The 19,323-nt window shown below is 39.2% G+C and overlaps 1 protein-coding gene across 4 annotated transcripts in view; it reads right to left on the bottom strand.

The window, feature by feature from the left end:
* LOC105200106 (proline-rich transmembrane protein 3) overlaps nt 1-19,323 on the bottom strand; it is a 163,327-nt gene that overhangs the window by 1,916 nt on the left and 142,088 nt on the right. For all 4 annotated transcript variants that reach the window (XM_026138637.2, XM_039455037.1, XM_039455038.1 and 1 more), the window contains 2 exons: nt 889-4,009; nt 259-725 (listed from right to left, as the gene is read on the bottom strand). In XM_026138637.2, coding sequence (XP_025994422.2) covers nt 304-725; nt 889-3,043 — 2,577 coding nt within the window. In that variant the 5' untranslated portion in view covers nt 3,044-4,009 and the 3' untranslated portion in view covers nt 259-303. The remainder of the gene's footprint in view (nt 1-258; nt 726-888; nt 4,010-19,323) is intronic.

Genomic DNA, 19,323 nt, shown 5'->3' with positions numbered 1-19,323 from the left:
TTATTGCATTAATACCGCCAACGCCATTTTGATTTCGCTAATAATGTCAATCTTTTTCAATTCTTTTTGTATTATACAGTACAGAATATTTTGAAAATAAGTAAATAGAAATAATTCTAATGATACAATAATATCAAAATGACTTTTTATTAATTGAACATAAGAGTAGGAAATTACCAAATCGGTACCTTTGGCAATACTAGTGTAAAAATAGAATTGATTTTGACATTGAAATATTTTATTTATCGTTATACCTACCGAATCAACGAGAATCACGTTCTAGTCATCGCGTTGGCACAGCCTTTATGTGTTGTTGTAAAGTTGATGGTGAGTTTGATGCTGACTCGAATGCGAGTGCTGCAGCGAGTGCTGATGCTGATGAGGATGCTGATGCTGTACCGTGGGATGCCTCGCATTGTACCTAACGCTACCAGCGAGCGAGCTTCCCCTACCGTGAGTGCCGACCATGCTCTGTGTATCGGACAACTCGTCGTCCTCCGTACCAAGACTCCGGAACCTAACGAAGCCGTCCTCGGCGACTAGCATCGTCGAGCCGCTGGTCGGAGCTTGTTCGTGTAGGCCTTGAACAGGCGTATGCCTCCCACGAGTCTCCGAGTTCCTTAAGGTCTGTATGCCGTTACCATGACGACTTAAGGAACCCCGACCTTCGTGAGGAAAGTGGCCCATCGTACCTGACTTGCGAATGGAATGTCTCTCAAAGGTACCTGCGCAACAAATAACGTCCTATTAATTGATTGACAATTATATTAAATAATCTAGCTAATTAATATGTTAGTTTCTTTACAGAGAATGTGACAAATTTTATACACTCAATTATGAATTAATATTGCTAATGAAAAATTTATAATGTATTACATTTTTTTTTACCTGATATGTTCAAATGCTCGGGTAAAGTATTCAGTGGAAAACTATCGTCGTAAACTTGTTTTCCCGTTCTCATGGTATAATTTTGGATCGCTTGGTTGGTACTACATATTGCAGGGTAGAGTACATCGTCCATGTTTTCCGTGGAGGTGGAACTGCCGCAGGGGAACAGAGCGAAACCCGAATGTGCCGAGTGTTGTTGCATCTGTTTTTCGCGCAACGGAAACTGCGACAGGCTGGCAACCCAGGCTAGGAGACCACAAACGGACAGCTCTAGCAATCTGACGGAAAACTGCCAACCCCACCAGAGCCACGGATACTGTTGCGGACGCTCCTGAACGCCGAATATGCCATAAAGTTGCACGAAGCCCATGAGGATGAACAACAAAGCGGTAGCGATAGTGGTGGTAATGGCAGTGCTAAGAGCCACCGTGGTAGGATCAGCGCCCATCATGTGATTCGCACCGGCCGCTTTATTACTGACTATGTGGATCTGCGAACGCACTACGCGGTACACGTACATGTAGCACAGACCTAGGGTGACGCAGACGACGATGTAGATGCACTGACAGATGAGCGGCAGAATTCTCGCCTCGTCTTGATAGCCGAGCATATTCGCGGACACGTGCAAGGATACGCACAGTACAATGTGCACTGTGGACGAAAGTACAAGCGTGATTGGCGAGAGGATGCTGTTGTTAAGTGAGGGTGCTTCCGAGCACCGGGCGAGGTACAACATCAGAGTGGCGAACGCCGTGGATAAGAGCGGTGCCGGTAGATACATCAGCACCCTGGACAATGACTCCGGTAGGGAATGTCCGAGATTGTAAGCGTCGTAGAAGAGGTGGAAGCACCTCAATGTGCAAATTGTGGTCAACAGCAGATGAACGGCTAGGAAGTACGACTGCGTAAGTAGATTCGTTGCCTCATTGAAACGCACGATCTTATAGATCGAGTACAAGGCCATGAGCGTGAACATAATCGCCGCGAAGTACACGTGTAGCGACCAAGCGATCCGCCACGTGGATTCGAGCGGATGTGTGTCGATGTGTGGTATCAAACGATCGTCGTCCTCGTCGATATTCGCTGGTCGCTTCGACGTTGGCGCTGGCGGTTGAGGCTGCGGATATGGCAGCCTTTCCTGCTGCACTATCTCGATACTGTCAGGCTTCAGGCCGTGCTCTTCTTGCTGGCCGGTGTTCGGTAGATAAATCGTCGGCTGTGTGACGGCGATCTTCGAGGGATTCGTACTGCCTGACACTTTTGGCGTGATAGTGCTCGGCGGCGACGTAGTTTTGTCGGTTGTCGGGGCAGAAGGTACATTTGGCAGCAACGGACTTTTCGTTGCGAAGGGTTTCAGCAGAATGTCGGGGATTTCCTGCTTTCTGCCGTTACTACCGGATAAGATTCTAGAAATACTGGGATAATGAAGGGTCACGAACGAAGGATCATTCGTGCCGTTCTTTCGATCGGTCTCACTGGATTCCGCAGGCCTGTGCTCCCTACTGTCGGGCACGTTTGTCGGTTTCCTCGAGTGAGAATGATGCCTCTCCGGCACCTGAGAGGGACTTTGAGATAGATCCGGCGGTCGGATGGGTATCCGCTCATGCGCCGGCGTCAAGCTCGGTGGCGGTACCGGCCTCCTGTTGTTGGCGTGCACATCTGAATTGGTACCTCGCAACGTGGGTTTGTCGGCGAACGGGTGCAGGTACTCCGGCGGCAGAGGTGGCGTGAAAAGTGCCCTGGAGGGCGGCGCGTACGATGGCAGATCCCGGAAGACGGGTGATGCAGTGGCCCGCGGCGCCGCCGGATACTTGATAGCGGGTATCGACGGGGTCGTGGTGGTTGTACTGGTGATCGTACTGGTAGTTAACGGCGATGGTACCGTCGACAACGTCGTGCTACCCGACACTTGAGCATCGTACGCCGGCACACTGCGCTTCGTGGTCGCAGAACTATGCGCCACCTTATTGAAGATCGCCGCTAAGTTCTTCTCCAGCGCAGTATGATCCAGATTGAAAATCGGACTGTTTGGCCCACCATCACTGTTCGCCGAGCAAACGGTCGAGCAGGATTGTATGGCCAGCAGTGCGGATAGGAGAAGCAGCCGCATCATCGGGGTCATGATGCTCGTATCAAGGACGATGATCGCGGACATTTAGATGCCCCGTCCGGGCATCGGTTCATTCCATAACAGGATCAACGCCGCTTCGCGACGAGGATAACGTTAAGAAGGAAACCTGAATCCGTAAGGACACTTGTTGGGACGAATCTCTGTCGATCCCGTATGTTTCCCTCTTTCTCTCGTTCCACGATTCCTGTTTGAAGATACTGATTTCCTCACGTGGAAATCCTGTCACGTGTCACATTCCTAAGATTGGCTGTCTCTACGTCCTCTCTCACCGTGTCACTTCCCTTCCTCGAGACATCCGGCACGTTTTCCTTCGACGTCGGCGTAGCGTTTTATTTTATAGCCCGTGCTTTCGCGTCTATCGTGGATATCGTCGATACACGCGAGAGGTTTCAAATGGGGTAGGATGGGGTTAATAGTGTCTTCTTTGTAACTATACTTGTATCTACATTTTTCGTCTCCCGCATCAGATAGAATCTCCTTTGACATCTGCGATGTGTCGAGCGATTAGGTGGCGTGTGAACACGGAATTCAATTTCTTCCTCGCAGCAACCACCATCCTCGGGGTCCACTACCGTCTCGTCTTATATGCTTCCATTATACGCGGAATACGGGATCCAATCGCCCCTGGATTATTTTGCCGCGCTAACTTCGTTACCGTTGTCCCGCAGTTGACTCGATTTAAAATCTATCTACTTGCGCGGCCGATACGGTGACGACACGGACTTGTTAACTGAGTTTGATCCGATATCGCTGTTGCTGCTGCTGCTGCTGTTGCCGCTTTTGCTCCCAGAAGGCCATCCCAGATCTGCGAGAGCCCCGGCCGGAACGTAAATTGCCGGGGGAGCATTTAACGTGCCGAATTGGCTCGTATTCCTAGTCGCCGACGCGGCTTCGTAATTACCGTATCCATTTCTTTAATTGGGACGTGAACGTGCTCGCTATAGTCTCCGTTCCTCCTCTATGATTCTTTTACGACGTTGCGCCGAATACCTGCAAAAAAAAACATCTGCCGTCAGTTTAAAGAAGCGATTTGGAACATAACGACTCTTAAGAAAAATATAGGAATCAGAACAATTTAATAGACTTTATTCAAAAAACACTCTAAAATTGTTTTCACATGGAAAGAAAAATTTTACTGCCGAATCTAAAAATAGCTAGATACATATAAAAAAATAAATTTATGTTGAACACCGTAATAATTATGTACGCTCAAATATAATATTGCTACAAACAGCATTTGACATTTAACATTTCAGCTTAAACGTTCAATATAATTTGTTTAATAGTTCAACCTAATTGTTTTTGGATCTGTGTTATAGCAAAATCGTTCTTTCTTCGTTCAATTAGAAGTTTTTATACATATTTTTTTAACCATTTTTATGTGATTTTAAAACAAAGCATTATAAAAAAAATTTGAACTTAAACAAATTAAGGATTTAAAAAATACAAAACATTTTAAGTTTTCGTAATAATAATTTCGAATATTAATACTAAAATTTTTATATACTATTTTTAGAAATGTTAAGAAAATTATATTTCGTAAACAGTTATTAGCATATACTTTTTGACTCTTAATAAAGTTCACAATTAGATTTATTTTAAAAATAAATTTCCGGTTTCTGGCATTTTTAAGATTATATTCCTTTATTAATTCTATATCTTTATCGATTTATTTTTACATGCCAGAATTTGAAGTAAATATTCTAAAGCATAGCTGTTAAGAATTTCAATCGAATATCAATAACTTGGTTGCTCAACAATTTAAAATATTTAACATAAAACATGCAAAAAGGTTTTCAAACTATAAAAAGATACAATCTTTTATGTAAAGCTTAAATAATTGAAAATTTTTCGTGACTTTTAAATTGTTCTTGAAATTTTTAGTGAGTTTTCGCGCAAAAAATAGAAAAATGGGACGACAGATTTAGGCATTTCGAGCAAGCTATACGGTTGTTTACGTTCCTGATTTCGATAATGTTTCATCGTGCATCAATTAATCGTATAAACGGATAAAAATAAATGTACACCGACCGCAAATGCACAATATCCATTACGCATCATTAATTTACGCGTTATTAATATTATTAGCCCGCAGAAATATGTAAACGAGCAAGTTCGCGTTGGACGTAATTGAGTTATTCATAAATACTACTATTTATCGTTATTAAGTTAATTAAGTCCGATATCGGTCACCGCTACCACTAGGCTGGTAATTCGCCACCGGTAATTGATCGTAAAACGATCCAAGTGGCGAGGTATAAATTTCTGGGATATCTTAGACAACGAAAGAAGTCCTACAAAACGATCGTCCGCGACCCTTCGCGATATAGCCAGGAAATTGATTCGACCAGGTAAGACGGAACACGTGGATGAGTCAGTTGCGACAAAGGTAAGGGAGTGACCATTGATTTCTCCCCTTCCCTCCCATCTCTCTCCGTTATCGTTCAATATCTCATTCCGCGAAACAAAATTTAATAACAAGGACATCTCTTCCGACCGCGAGAGATTTGATTTTCGATTATTTGGCCGCCAGTAATCGTGGGTGGATGCACGATGAGCAATGTACTCCGTAACGAGAGATATTTCGAATATTCCGGACAGAGAATACAATGGCGAATTACAGAAACAAATCTAAACAGCTAGATGTAAATGTTGACTGCCAGATTACCGCCGCATCTGCAAACCATAATGATGATCTTCGTTACTCATTACTACCTTGTTGCAGCGGTTCAGGATGCGCGGAGTACAACCTGAACTCATTACAATAAAAAAAAGAATAAAGCCATAGCAGTGGAATATTTTTAATATCACAATTCGAGAGATAAATTAAAGACAAATAAGTTTCACGCACGGCAAATTGAATTGGCTAATAATATTCCTTTAACTCACAGACCATTATCTATTTTATTTCCCAGGTGATCAAGAATATCTCGTGACATATCGCGGACAAAGGCTCGCAGCAAAAATGCCTTACATGTATGATTAAGTGTTATTATTCTACACGATGATATGTACAGTGATGATATAACTCCGCGACGAGATCAGAATAACCAGAGTACTGATTCCATATAGTCGATATTATGATTCATAGACGATCAGAAATATCTCGTGACACTTTGTAGACGGTAAAAAGCACGTCCACGTCAAAATCAAGTATGATAAAATATAGATGTATGCCTTAAGCGTCGAGTGAGGTGTCACAACGGAATGCGTACTCTTTCCAGGCTGACAAAAACGACGAGGGTAGATACATACAACTAACCGAGAAGCTATTTGTCTCTTTTTCAACGAATATCTTAGGGTCGGCCGTACCTTAAAATATTCGTTGCATGCTACCTTACGTGTAACCTGATTTTCAAATACTGCCGCTATCAAGATTCTATCGAGCGAAAGTGGATAACGTTTGACATCTGTGGAAGATTGTAAAAACAAATCAATCACGTATCGTGAAATCATAAATAAATTCATATGCCTAGCGGTGTTACTTGCTGCGCATATTTGAAAATGTGTCGGAAATTTCAAATTCAAAACATTAATAAATTAAATTTTCTTGCGGAAATTCCGAACGTCACGTATTTACACCTCTTGCGAAGCGCATTTTATCAAAGTTCACATATTTCAGAGCGAACAATTTTTTTTTTCAATTTTAATCTAATGCAAAGGTGTGTTAACGTATTATCAGTACGTGCCATAGTTTTTATTAAGTTTTTAACATCGCGATATATGCGAAATTTGTTGGAACAAACTCATTAAATTTAAACGATTGACAGGAGACAAATTAAATTGTCCCACTACATGTATAAGATTTGATTTTTCATGTTTCACCATTATTTTTCGTAAGCAATTTTTTCAATTCAAAAGTTAAAAAGATATCTACTGAGGCTCTTATAAAGAAGTATAATCCGCTAATAAATGCATTAAATAATTCACGGATCAATAGAACGACGATAATTCTACAGCATTTCAATACAATCATATTATTAAACTAGTTTAGTGCATAAATCTCATATCGATATGCACCACCTGGTCGCTTTGGTAATTACAAGCTTCGTGACATAGAATCGTTGAAATCGTTCGCGGTAAAAGAGCTTTATGCTGATACACGTTTGCGATCTGCATGTCACGATAATAGTCCGTGAATTAAGTATTAGATCGAACATTCACCACCCGGTAGACGGCGAGCGGTGGACACTGTAATCAATAATGTAGCTAGAGTCGTCGATCTCGCGTATAAAAGTTTTTGGAAAAGACGTTTACTTTGTATTTCTAATGAACATTTTAATAAACTGAAACAAAATTGACAACGATTTATCAGTAAAATTATCAGCGTCTACCCGATACTCCCAAGAGTCTGAATGTTTGACAGAGAACCCGCGGTTGGAAGAACGTGTGACACACACTTCGTAACATTGCTTTTCGTTCTCCGCTTCAAATGACTATTGCTATCCAGTGATCCCTGATTTTGATTCCCAAACGACTTATCATTAGCAACGTTTTGGCGGCCAGTTTATTTTATTCGACAAATACGCGACGCTCGTTGGTTAGTTAATTGGTTGGTTGGTTTGCGCATCTGTGTCCTTTCACCCTTTTACGTTTGTCCTCGATCCATCGAATCGCGTGATCGCACTCGCCGATGCTGCGCCAATACACAAACCCTGCGGGCGATTTGCTCGATAGGAGTTGATTAAACCAAATCAATGCAGCTAATAATATCGTTTGTTAAGGCTCAAATGCATTTACGCGACCAAGCAGGTAATTTTTGTCATCGTTCCATCGACCTTGTTGAGCTTGTTACTATTCTATCACATTACGTGAATACAAATGACCTGGGATACTTTCGATTATTGTGATTTTCGTACCTCTTTTTACATGTAGAATAAATATCGAGAGAGATACCAGCAGCTTCATATTAATAATTATATAATAATTATATGATAATAAAATAGCTTCTACTTGGTCTTTTATCTCTTTTTTTTTTTTAAGAAAAAATTACGTTCTATTCTTAGTGTACTAATAATAAAAAACGGGAGAGAAATTAAATCTTTTCAACAAAGTAAAATTGTCAAACATATTTAAATAACTATAGCAAATGGTAGTGCGTTTATTCGAGTCTAAAACTATCTTTCCTAAGTTCTAAGAATGATGGATCGTAGACAAGGAAAAGTACAAGGTATATGTTGACACAAGTTGTTAGTTAACATAGTAAGTTCACGTAACTTCATGTTTCTCGGGCTTAGTTTAATTAATTATACGAATGTCGTGGGATTGGCATGTTAGAGAGCCTCGTTCGTTCACATGCTTCCGTATGATATAATATCCAAGTAAAGCTACCTAGCTATTCGTGACTAACGACCGTCAGCGGATGGCGAAGGGGTGAATGGGGTGCGGAGCCGTAACCAAATTGGGCGCGCGAAGACCTAGAGGAAGTGTTTACATCCGTGATTGGCGAGCATCGACTATTCTTGTAATTTAAAAATCTCTGTCGTATTACGTACTTTCTTAAATTCTACTTTTCTTAAATACACATTGAAGTCTTAATTCCGTATCGTTATACCTTACCATTTATCACGTGTTATTCTTTCAAACCCCATTTTCACGATTTCCTCGAGAAAATTCATCTGAATTTCTCAAGTAATTCGCTAAATTTGCTAAACATCCTTCTGTGCACTCTGTTTAAATTAATATTGTATCTCTTTATTTAAAAAAGTAGTATTCTTTTAGATTGAATAAAGCTTGGCAAAACACCTGTTTGAAATTACGTTCTTTTGTACTGTATTTCTTTTCTTTTTTTTTTAATTATTTTTGTACGCAATTTAATTCTAACATTCATGAAATGAATTATTTAAGAGATGTTACTTTTAAATATTTTAGGAATTTTCTATAAAGCTATTGAATAAAAATGGTTGAAGTTTGCATAATGTATCGTAGTTGTCCATAAAAATATTTTCCAATTCATGAAACATCACCGGAGGTCACAGACGGTGTGTTTCAGGAGACAGAAACGCTGGGGAGAGAAATATTTGTTCAATGCATATTAATTTCGACTAAACGATTTCAAAATATGTTTGCCATAGCCATCGACAGGGGAGCTTCGCCCGTCGTAACAGCAAAATATTATACAATGAATATCAGTGATAGATATTATGCGATTTGTTAAAACACTTTTAGTAAATCGAAATAAAAAAAAAAAAACCCCGAATGAGATAAACTCAAATCCCCATTTATAAAATCATAAATCTCGGTTTATTTCGATGTCGATACCCTTGAAAATATATTGACTAAGTGTCTTTGTGTGCCTCGACAAAAATATTTGTGTGTCTTGACAGAAATATTGTAGCCATTAAATTCTCGTGCAAAGAATATCGATATGAAAAACATATCGATATTAATTACAATTTTAAGTACAATTATAGTTTTATCATTTTATAATCTTTTTGCAAATTTTTTATTAATGGCAAGGATAATGTAAAACTGCTGAAAAAATCAAAAAGTTCGATGTAATCCGGTCGTTAGGTAGGATATTGGTAGCGTTAAGTGAAATGCGATCATGTTCGATCTGTTTTCAATTCCCAACAGTCCCTGAGTCGAATTCATTATCAACTGCTCCTGTGCAGGTAGCATAACCAAACACGGAGGAATTATAGGGCATCTGCCCTTTTCCGTTCCATTATATGTATATGTATATATAACTCGAATAAATGTATATTTCAAAAATAAAATTATACTAAAAATCTCGACAATCTGAAATCTAGATTTTACCATCTTTCGTATAAATTCCTCTTTCGCCATATTAATATCATTCATAACTGAATGAATTTATTATTATAAAAAATTATGTGTATTATGTGCGAAAGGAACATTTTCTAGAGGAATGAAAAAAAATTGTATAAAATATCGCTGAAATAGAATCAAATTTCACCTCAAATATTTTCACAAATATTTCAATTACCATTTTGAGGGGGAAAAAAAATATTTTGCAGATAAAATATTTACAGATTGAAATGGATTGAAAAATAGACTGATAGAAATAGAAATCTCTGCACTGGATATCTCATGTGCAATTCGTTTATATCCTATAACCTGTTCGGTGAAAAGCTTGACACGTGTTTCGCGATTCGATTATCTCGTCCGGATAACTGCTGCATACGCTCTTCAATGGTTAGTGATTGCGTATCGCACGCGCGTGTATAATTTGCGTGTGTCACGCGGAGTTACGTCGCACAACCGTCCGCGAAGTCACGCGAGGAATTCAGTCGCGCGATGTAACGGATCATTCGTTCACTTTCGCGATTATCCTCTTTCACGAGCGCGCGTCCTCCCGGGATCTATTAACATGCAACTCGATCGAGCAACGCTCGAACACCTACAGGTGTCAACTTTTCCAATTTCCGTCAAGTACCCGGGACCACCTTCCACGAATTGAAGGAAAAAAAAAACCCAAATCGTTCGACCGCGATACGACGGCACTTCGGTCCTAAATCTTCGACATCGAAAGAAAAGCACGAACGCTCCAACTGCCAAACTCGTCGAAGCTTAGTTACAGGCTGAAATATGTATCCTTTTCATTATCCGTCTGCGTTCTTATCATAAAACTTTTTCTTCGACAATTCAACGATTCAGCCCGATTAGAGACGGCGATATTTTATATCGCGTTTGGATTAAGTTCTCTCTTTACCCTAGAAGTGCACGCTTCCTGATACGATCATTGAGTACAGCCTCGAGTCGCATGACGTGTAGTTATCCCTCATTAGCCCCCTTATTCCTTCCTTTATGAAAAGGGGACGGTAATCTATTCGCTGAAGTCTTATAAGGAAAGATCCGCAATCGATCCTGATTTTGACGAGCTTCGCATATGAAACTGTGAGTAATAAGCCCGATAATAAAAGACGTGTATCTTATTAACTTAAAAATTGAGAGGATAGGAAGTATCATAGATTTGATACGTAAGCCTGGCACATGAATATCGTGAGCATAAAGTCTTTTAAAAAAAGTTCAGGTTTACGAGAATTAGTTTTGTTTTGCAGCCAAAAATAACAAAGTCAATAATAAAAATCGCAATAAGTGTATTAACAATTAGGTATACCGTTTAAAAATTTTAGAAGGATAAGGGGAAAAGATAAGTGTAAAATAAAATAATTTCAACTTAACGTAATAATGTAATAAATAAATAATGACTAAAGACCGTGCTAAATATGTTCAGATACATATTTCTGTAATTAATCTCGTGATTCTTCGACGTACTGAGATTGTTATTTATCGATCAGTCGGAATCGTTTAATCTAAACGGTGTCAAGATCATAAATTTGAGCTAACTTAAGATAAAATGTGAACTACATAACTGGGTCGTTGAGTTCCAACGTATTTGATAAGTAACCCAAACCCGTGCACCGTATTAATTATTAAAAGCACTAAGGCGGGACTATCTGCCTTTATACTGGCGTCTCACGGGGAGCATTACTCGAGGAGAAGGTGAGGAGAACCCATGGGACTCGACGATGAAGTGGCCCGCAGGTGAAACCTCTCCCAATTCCGTTAATTATTAAACACGCTGTCCCACTATTTCCTACCTTCAAAAACTTACAGTCGACAACATGCATCCTATTAATAATCCGCTAAATTAATTCTCAAAAGTGAAGCAACGTTAAATGATATTAAAAATAGAATTCTGTTTTTTTTTTACGAATTAATTAGAACAATAGAAAGGCATCGTAAACAGAGTTCATTTTTGAAGACTATAAAGTATAAAAACTAATTCCTCTTTTAGTCTACTTTAACGTTTGACATAATTTAAAGATCGAAATTCCAAGAGACGAGTACTTCAGAATTACTGTATGTATTTCTTTTTAACAAGTTTCTCCTCTCCGCGAAACCATTTTCAATTCAGTGATCTTAATAATTATGTTAAATTTTTCTCAAACAAATGTCCATTTGAGAGACATTAATTGAAAAATATAATTTTTTATGCCCATTTAACGTCGCACAGTTTACTTCTCTGTGAAAGTGCAATTAATCTTTCATTAATTAAAAATCTATTGAGACGGTAGGACATCTCGATATTGAAAGTACCGTTATTCATTTTAATTTAACATCCCTCCTCTGTATTCGTTGTGCTCTGTATACAGAACATGTGCCGGGCAAATAAACGGTATTATGGTGCGCGTGACTGAAAAATATCCTCTAATTAAACTCGTCTCAATGCAAATTAGTGCGCACAGAAAATATTTATTAAAGTAATTAGTCATGCGGGGCAGTCTATATTTACGGTAGTCTCACGGCTCGCATTACAGTACAGCGGCAAAGGTTTTGCCGATGACAACAGCATGGTCGGTACGTGACAATTTTAGAACTTTGCGTCATGTTCACGTGTAGCGAAAATAATTCTAAAAAAACCGAAATTATTCCACTTGTATGGAAAAACATATATACAAGTTCTTTTTTACGCTTCGTATTTCTTTTCGTTTAAGCAAATTAAATACATAATCAAATATAGGATATGCCACTTGATACTCCAAGACGTTTTAGCTCGCGAAGAATTCGAGACTACGTAACGTAATAACTACATAATAATCGTGAAATTATTTATGCATCCCGCTGCAAAGTGCGCTTATATTTATACGTATCGGATAAAGTTTGTCTTTCTCTCTAAATATATTTGAGAGTTAAACACAACGCCGTGACACGTATCGATGTGAAAAACTGCTGCCAAAACAATCGTTCTTCATTATTAAATGTTGTTAAAGTGAATTTTGTATGAGCCCCATTAAACTTCTTGCTACATCAAGCACTCCGGATCGCGCGTAGCAATTTTATATCCCTCTAATACCTAAGTGGAGTTTCACAGACTTCTGCTAAAACAACAATTTTCACGTTTATAAAAGAAGCAGCTCAGTTAATGGACGATTACATTTATAAGCCGTTATTATTTTATCCTGCAATAAGTTTGACTATTCAGCGGTTTGAATTACGGTAATTATAATGCATAACCACCATCTCTCTCTCTCTCTCTCTCTCTCCCCAAGTGTTTTTCTCTACCTGCTTTTCTACATTTAACTATCGATAATGACGCCTCTATTATTCAGGTTGTAAAAATAGCATGAAAAATCGTTACTAATTGCCATTACTTAATAATCGCAGAAAATTTTCAAAAAAATGTGGTCTACATTTTCTTTTGTTTATTCATATTCAAGTTTTATTAAATTTTGTTTCGTAATCTAAATAAAAATTACAAATTAAAATTAAAAATTGCAAATAAAAAATTACGAAAACTTTTTAAAATAAAAATAGAAAAAAAGCAATTTTTTTTTTACTTTGATCGTCTTTTACTACAGGGATAAGGACAGATTGTGCATGCCACTAATATAAAGAGATAACAGAATACATTACGATTGATGAATAACTTCATTGAGAACTGCTCGTCCCGTCGACTTATTATGTTACAAAGTGAAACGTTCGTCAAAACAATAAGCGCACGCAGTAAACGATGAGAAATCTATGGGCAATTAATGAATAGAAATTGTTTCGTCTGAATGAGACCGCTCGTTAAATCAACTTCAAATTAACGATGCACGGTTCATCTGAAACGATATATACGTTGTTTCCGAAAGCTGTCAGTGTCGAGTGTCATCGGTACCTCCGCGGGCTTTGTCCATTCCTCATTGAAAATATAAATCGAGAAATATAATAGCAACGCCCGCGTCATTTTAAGAATCTCCTCGGAAAGTTGTACATTGTGGCGTTATCTCCACAAACAACCCTCTTTCTTTCTTTCTTTCTTTCTTTCTTTCTTTCTTTGGATAAACTCATAATGCATGAGTCGCTTTACAAAGATTTGCGAGCGGAAAAGCTCGTGCTCCTTTAATAACGCCGCATCTCAATCTCAGCCGTCAAAACAAACGGATATTTCATTTTAAATACGGAGAGTGTAAAAAAAAAGAAGTGCAATTAAAAAGAAGCGCAAACTTGGAAGAACTGCACGAGGTCCCGTGGCACGAAGTTTAGCTATATAAATAAATAACAACGGACATGTTCTTCCTTGCGTTAATCCTTACGTTCGCGTTTTCCCTCGGATAAATCGATCTCGAACTTCGGGGCGAAACTTTGGCGTAATTTTTCGCGAAGCGCGATTTCGTCTTTCGCCGTGCCTCTAACGCCGTGCCGCGCTGCGCGCTAAGGCAACGCTCGAACCGGAAGGGGGCCGGAGTCTTTAAAAAGCAGAATCAAGGGGGAACCATCATCCAGATAATGCGTACACAGTAAAATTTAATTACCCGACGCGGTTTTATGGAGCCTGCCGCCGTTATTGCACGCAACCTGATGGTGCCTTCGTATCAGTTTCGGTAATGAGACACGGTCGAGTGAGGAGCGGAGAGAAAGGCTAAGAGGAATCAAGGAATATCGCTACGGCCGGATTGTAACAAAGTTGAAATATACAAACACGCAACGCGTAACTTTAATGGCAATTATCGAACTATGTTTTACGTGTATACGGACGGCACGACGGGTAGGAATGTTGTAATCGATGTTATCCTTCGTAAAAAGGACCGCGCGCTCTCTCAGGTTAGCCGGAACGGCATTAAAGCTTCTGTACACACAAACGGTTTCTTTAATATCCAAAACGACCGACGACTGATTATCCGGATTATTTATGCCCGTATGAAAAAATTGTTTGAGGAAGAGAAGCGGCGGCGCGCCGCCGCCGCTGCGGCCGGCCGGCCGGACGTTTCGACGGTTTATAATACGTTCGCCTTTTTAAGCGAGGGTCCCTCTTCTCCCGCTAACAAGATCGTAACGCGCCGATATGGACGATCGGCTGAAATTCCTACCTCTCTCCGAGATGCCGATAGGACGCGGATGAGGGCCGTGAGACGAAGGACGGAAAGATCACGCCGAGAATACCTGCGCGCGACGTTCCCTCCGTACGAGAAGGATTTAAGAAACCGAAGTGCTATCTGCGAAAGCTCGATCGAACGCGCAATAAAAAGCGCAATAAAAGCACTTCGCGACGAATTCGGTCGACGGTTTCTCTCCGACCGATCGCGTTTCCACTCACATGGCTCCTTCATAGCTGGGTGTCCCCGCACTTCTTTCCCTTCTGCCTACTTCTTCGATCAATTTGAAGTGAACTTTCCCTTGACAAAACTCCGGAGAGCAGGAATATCTTTCGAGTTATCGGCGATTGAAATTTTTGAAATTTTATGTGACTTGCGCTTCTAAAAGTGTTACAAATATTATCGCGGTATATGGAGATATGTTATTTTCTACATGTTGAAATATAATTTATCTGATGCGTATCGAAACCAAGTAACAATGTGTGCACAAGTAACCATTTTTAAAAGAATGAGAGAAAGAGAGAGAGAGAGAGAGAGAGAGAGAGAGAGAATCTTTGACAGTTAACGCAAAGATACATTCAAAAAATTACTTTAATAATAATTGCAGGGAGTAAACAATGTGTATCGCCGATGGTTTTTTGCTACGAGTATTTTCATATTTACTCAAGTTTTCAACCCCAGTTTCATATATCGAATTTTACTAGAACACCCCTCGCATCGCAAATACATGTATTTTGTTATAGTCTCTTTTTATCCGCGGTATTATACCCGTGTTTTCTGTGGCAATTCAATCTTCATGAAATTACAGAAACGTTTTTATCCCATTAGCGAATTAATTTCGCTCATATAATTTAACTTATTTTAATATAAGATATATTCAGATATATACAAGGTACATTTAATATTAAAAGCTGGAAAATGTTGCGACCTCAGCAGTGGTGTTCTATTAAATTTAGAGAAAAAGCCAGCTTAAATTCGCCGGGGGGGTTTATTGTCAGTCACCATCATTGTGTAAAGTTAATGGCGGGATGATGTCCCGTATATATGTTACGGTAAGGCAAATTCACTAGTGGAAGTATCGCGTTACAAAAGATACTCGCGTTACACCTGCTTAAGTACCTAAGCAACGCTCCTTAAATTATGCAAATATACATCACGGCAAAACGTCGGCGGGTAAATTTTATCCACTGCACTCGCGTTTGCGCGAATAGCCCGAAATACGAAGCTAATGCTAATGCGCCCGGGAGAAATTTGTTAATTTAGTATTTTGTTTCATCGCGCTATTCAAGATTGTCTTGCGCGTTAGCAACGTGTGATGTTCAATTAAAAATTCAAAGGTAGAAATTTATGTTGATACTCATCGTTCGAACGACAATCATCGTTGGATTGCAGTACGATTAAGCGCTTATGAGAAACGCTTTTAAAATGATTTCGATTAATTACTTATAAAATTTAATTCATAATTCTTTCGAAGCTTGGTTTTTGCATTATCGCTTTTTACTTTACGAAATCACGAGGGAGAAACCGTAGCCACTACGAACATTCTATATGAATCACATAGCATTATTAATACAGATTATCCGTCAAAAGATGCGTTCCCGGCTTACACGAGCGTTATGTAAACTATATCGCGAGTAAATATCCTAGTATTATCGAGCGAATGGATGTAAAATTAATTAAGAAGCATATCACAATTTATTTCGAGAAGCAATTACAATTATCATTACGAAGAATTGTATTACAATTCTTCTTTATGAGAAAAGGAACGGGAAAAATGCGCGCAAGAAAAAGTTACACGTAGCGTTTGCCAAATTTTTTTTTTTTTTTTTTATAAATATTCCTTTTGCGGCCGCAACATTTGTCTAGCTTAGGAAATTGGTACAATATGGGAGCCACGTGACTTGTGACAGTCTTTATAAGATACACTGTACACAAATAATATAAGCTACGGTACACATAGGCAAATGTATACGCTCATGGGAAAAGAGACACAGAAGGGGGAAAAAGGAAAGAAAAAGAGAAAATGCGTCGCGCATCTACATAAATTCTTTACTGCTACGTGCATCGCATATTTCCGATATTCTTGCACGGCGTGTTGTGAGCTCTCAGAACTTTAAAGAAACATTTTCTACTATGATCCGTACAGAGCTATCTCGCGCATCTGATAAACTGCTGCTCGTAACAAACTTGTTACAGATAATGTGATAAATAATGGCCGTAAAAAAAAATATATTTTTTGCAAAACTTGCTTATCATATAAAATCTGGCGTTTCGTTTTTTTGTTTGTTTTTTTTTTCGTTATATTTTGCGACCCGTAAACACACAGCGTTTTAATTTTTGTTTTATACAGATCTCTATTTTATACACGATGACCTGAATTTTGCAATAAATATCTTCAATTTTAATTCTGCGTATTAATATTAATCTATTTCTATATAAATATTGTATTTATATCAATTACATTATATTTATGTAAATATCTGCGTAAGCTGCAAGTTTTAGCGTTCAGAAATCGGAAAGTTCTACGGAGAGTTATGCATGTACAGTGACTGATCTTTTTGCGAGTTAAATCGCGACGGACACCGTCGCTCGCGAAAGGAAGACGACCCGCGAGCCGACCCGTGATCTCTTCCGGGCTGTCGATGCGGCGATTCGCCTCGTGCACTTCTCTCAGTGACGTGTGCCGCGTTTGCTTTAGTTCCGGGATGCATACGCAAGAGAGAGAGAGAGCGAGGGGGAGAGAAAATGCATGTGTGTATGTGCAGACAACGTTTTATTAATCCTCTCGCGTACACCGCTCGCCACGTATGTATACGGGAACACGGTGCATCGGCTACGAGTTACTCTCCTTTTCTCTCTTCCTCTCTTTCTTTCCTCTCTCCTCTGTGTACAAGCGTGTATAAAGCACACGGCGCGCGTTCTGTGTACTTGCAATCGATCGTTGGCGCGTTGCCACCAGCCATAGCGCGTTTCTTCCTGCCTCTCTTCTTCCTTATCACCCCCTATCGTCGTCTGTGTATCTTTTCGACCTCTCTTCTCTCCCAACCCCCCCCCTTTCTCTCGTCTCATCCAGCACGGCGCGTTTGCACATACCTTTCCCACGACCTATAAATTCGCTCTCGATGATATTGTCCCGTGAGTATCGCATCACATCGTATCGAATCGCGGCGTAGGCGTTCAGATAAGAACCGTTTGGAGACACCCGGTATTACGACGATGTAATCATTACGAGACGAGCGCGAGATTGGATTTCGATGTTGCGAACGCTATTGTGTCAAGGAACGAGGGATGCATGGCTGTTTGACCTTTGAATTGCCCTGGTAATGGATATTTTATTGATACGTCTTTTGGCAGCGTATCATCCACCACTTCCGGCGAATCTTCACCGCACGATATGATAAGGGCAATATAGATTAAGAGTCTATACATATGTGTGTGTGTGTGTGTGTGTGTGTGTGTGTGTGTGTGTGTGTGTGTGTGTGTGTGTGTGTGTGTACATAAGATGATAAATTCTTTCAAGAAAATTTTATCTTCTTGCTTATAAAACAATAAATTGTTGATTTGATACTAATTTTTTCCTATGTATATAAAAGTACAAGAGTCTTTAAGTCTAACTAAAGTTGTGATTATTTTATAACATGTGTGGATGCTATCGAAATTATTCATCTGAGAAGTATGACTGCGAAGATAAATAACTTTAAGTAAATTTTGGGATAAAGAATTCAAGTATATCTTTTTTGAAACGTTTTTTCGAAAGTTTTAATTTAGAAAAAAGAAGCGAAGATATTGAAACTCTTAAACTGGTCTAAGATATCTTATCTTACCTACTGTATCGTGAAAAATTTGCAAGAATTCGCATGTCTTCAACAAAATTTGGTGCATTGCCACAAGAAAACTTTTCGAGATCTGCGGTGTCTTATGTAGTATATATAACTTAGGAAAATACCCGCTCTTAAAAATTAAATCAAACATTTCTTTTATTTTTTGCGAACCTCGATTCAAATTTCACTCAATTTTCTCTGTTATATTTATTTTTTTCGTTTTATCATTTTATGAAATATTTACAATTCCAATATTACTCCACTTTTATTGATAAACAAAAAAACCAATTTTAATCAAAAGATATATTATTTTGCTGCAGAAGGTTCTTGAACTAAAAACTTCAAAGATAACGTATTGTTTAATATTGCGATTGTTCAAGAATAAACGGCACAGAACTGCAAACGCTCGCGTTCGGCGCAAAATTGGCGTATCGATATTCCAAGGCACTTCGCACGGATGATTTCAATATTATTGGAATCTAATGCTTTAAGCCGACGGATGCGCGTGAATTTCGATAAAAGCGGAGTTTGCGAAGTTAACTTTGTGTTCTCCCACGTGCGAAATTGCTGCGCTCCCCATGGGCGAATAAAACAACAGATATCTGATAAATCGTTTCGTCCGTAGACTAATTTTTTCTGCCGCCGCCGACGGAGG

The sequence above is a fragment of the Solenopsis invicta genome, chromosome 11, assembly GCF_016802725.1.
Source record: "Solenopsis invicta isolate M01_SB chromosome 11, UNIL_Sinv_3.0, whole genome shotgun sequence".
In the NCBI taxonomy this organism is placed as follows: domain Eukaryota; kingdom Metazoa; phylum Arthropoda; class Insecta; order Hymenoptera; family Formicidae; genus Solenopsis; species Solenopsis invicta.
The sequence above is the reverse complement of the archived record's forward strand: the minus strand, read 5'-3'. Positions and strand labels throughout refer to the sequence as shown.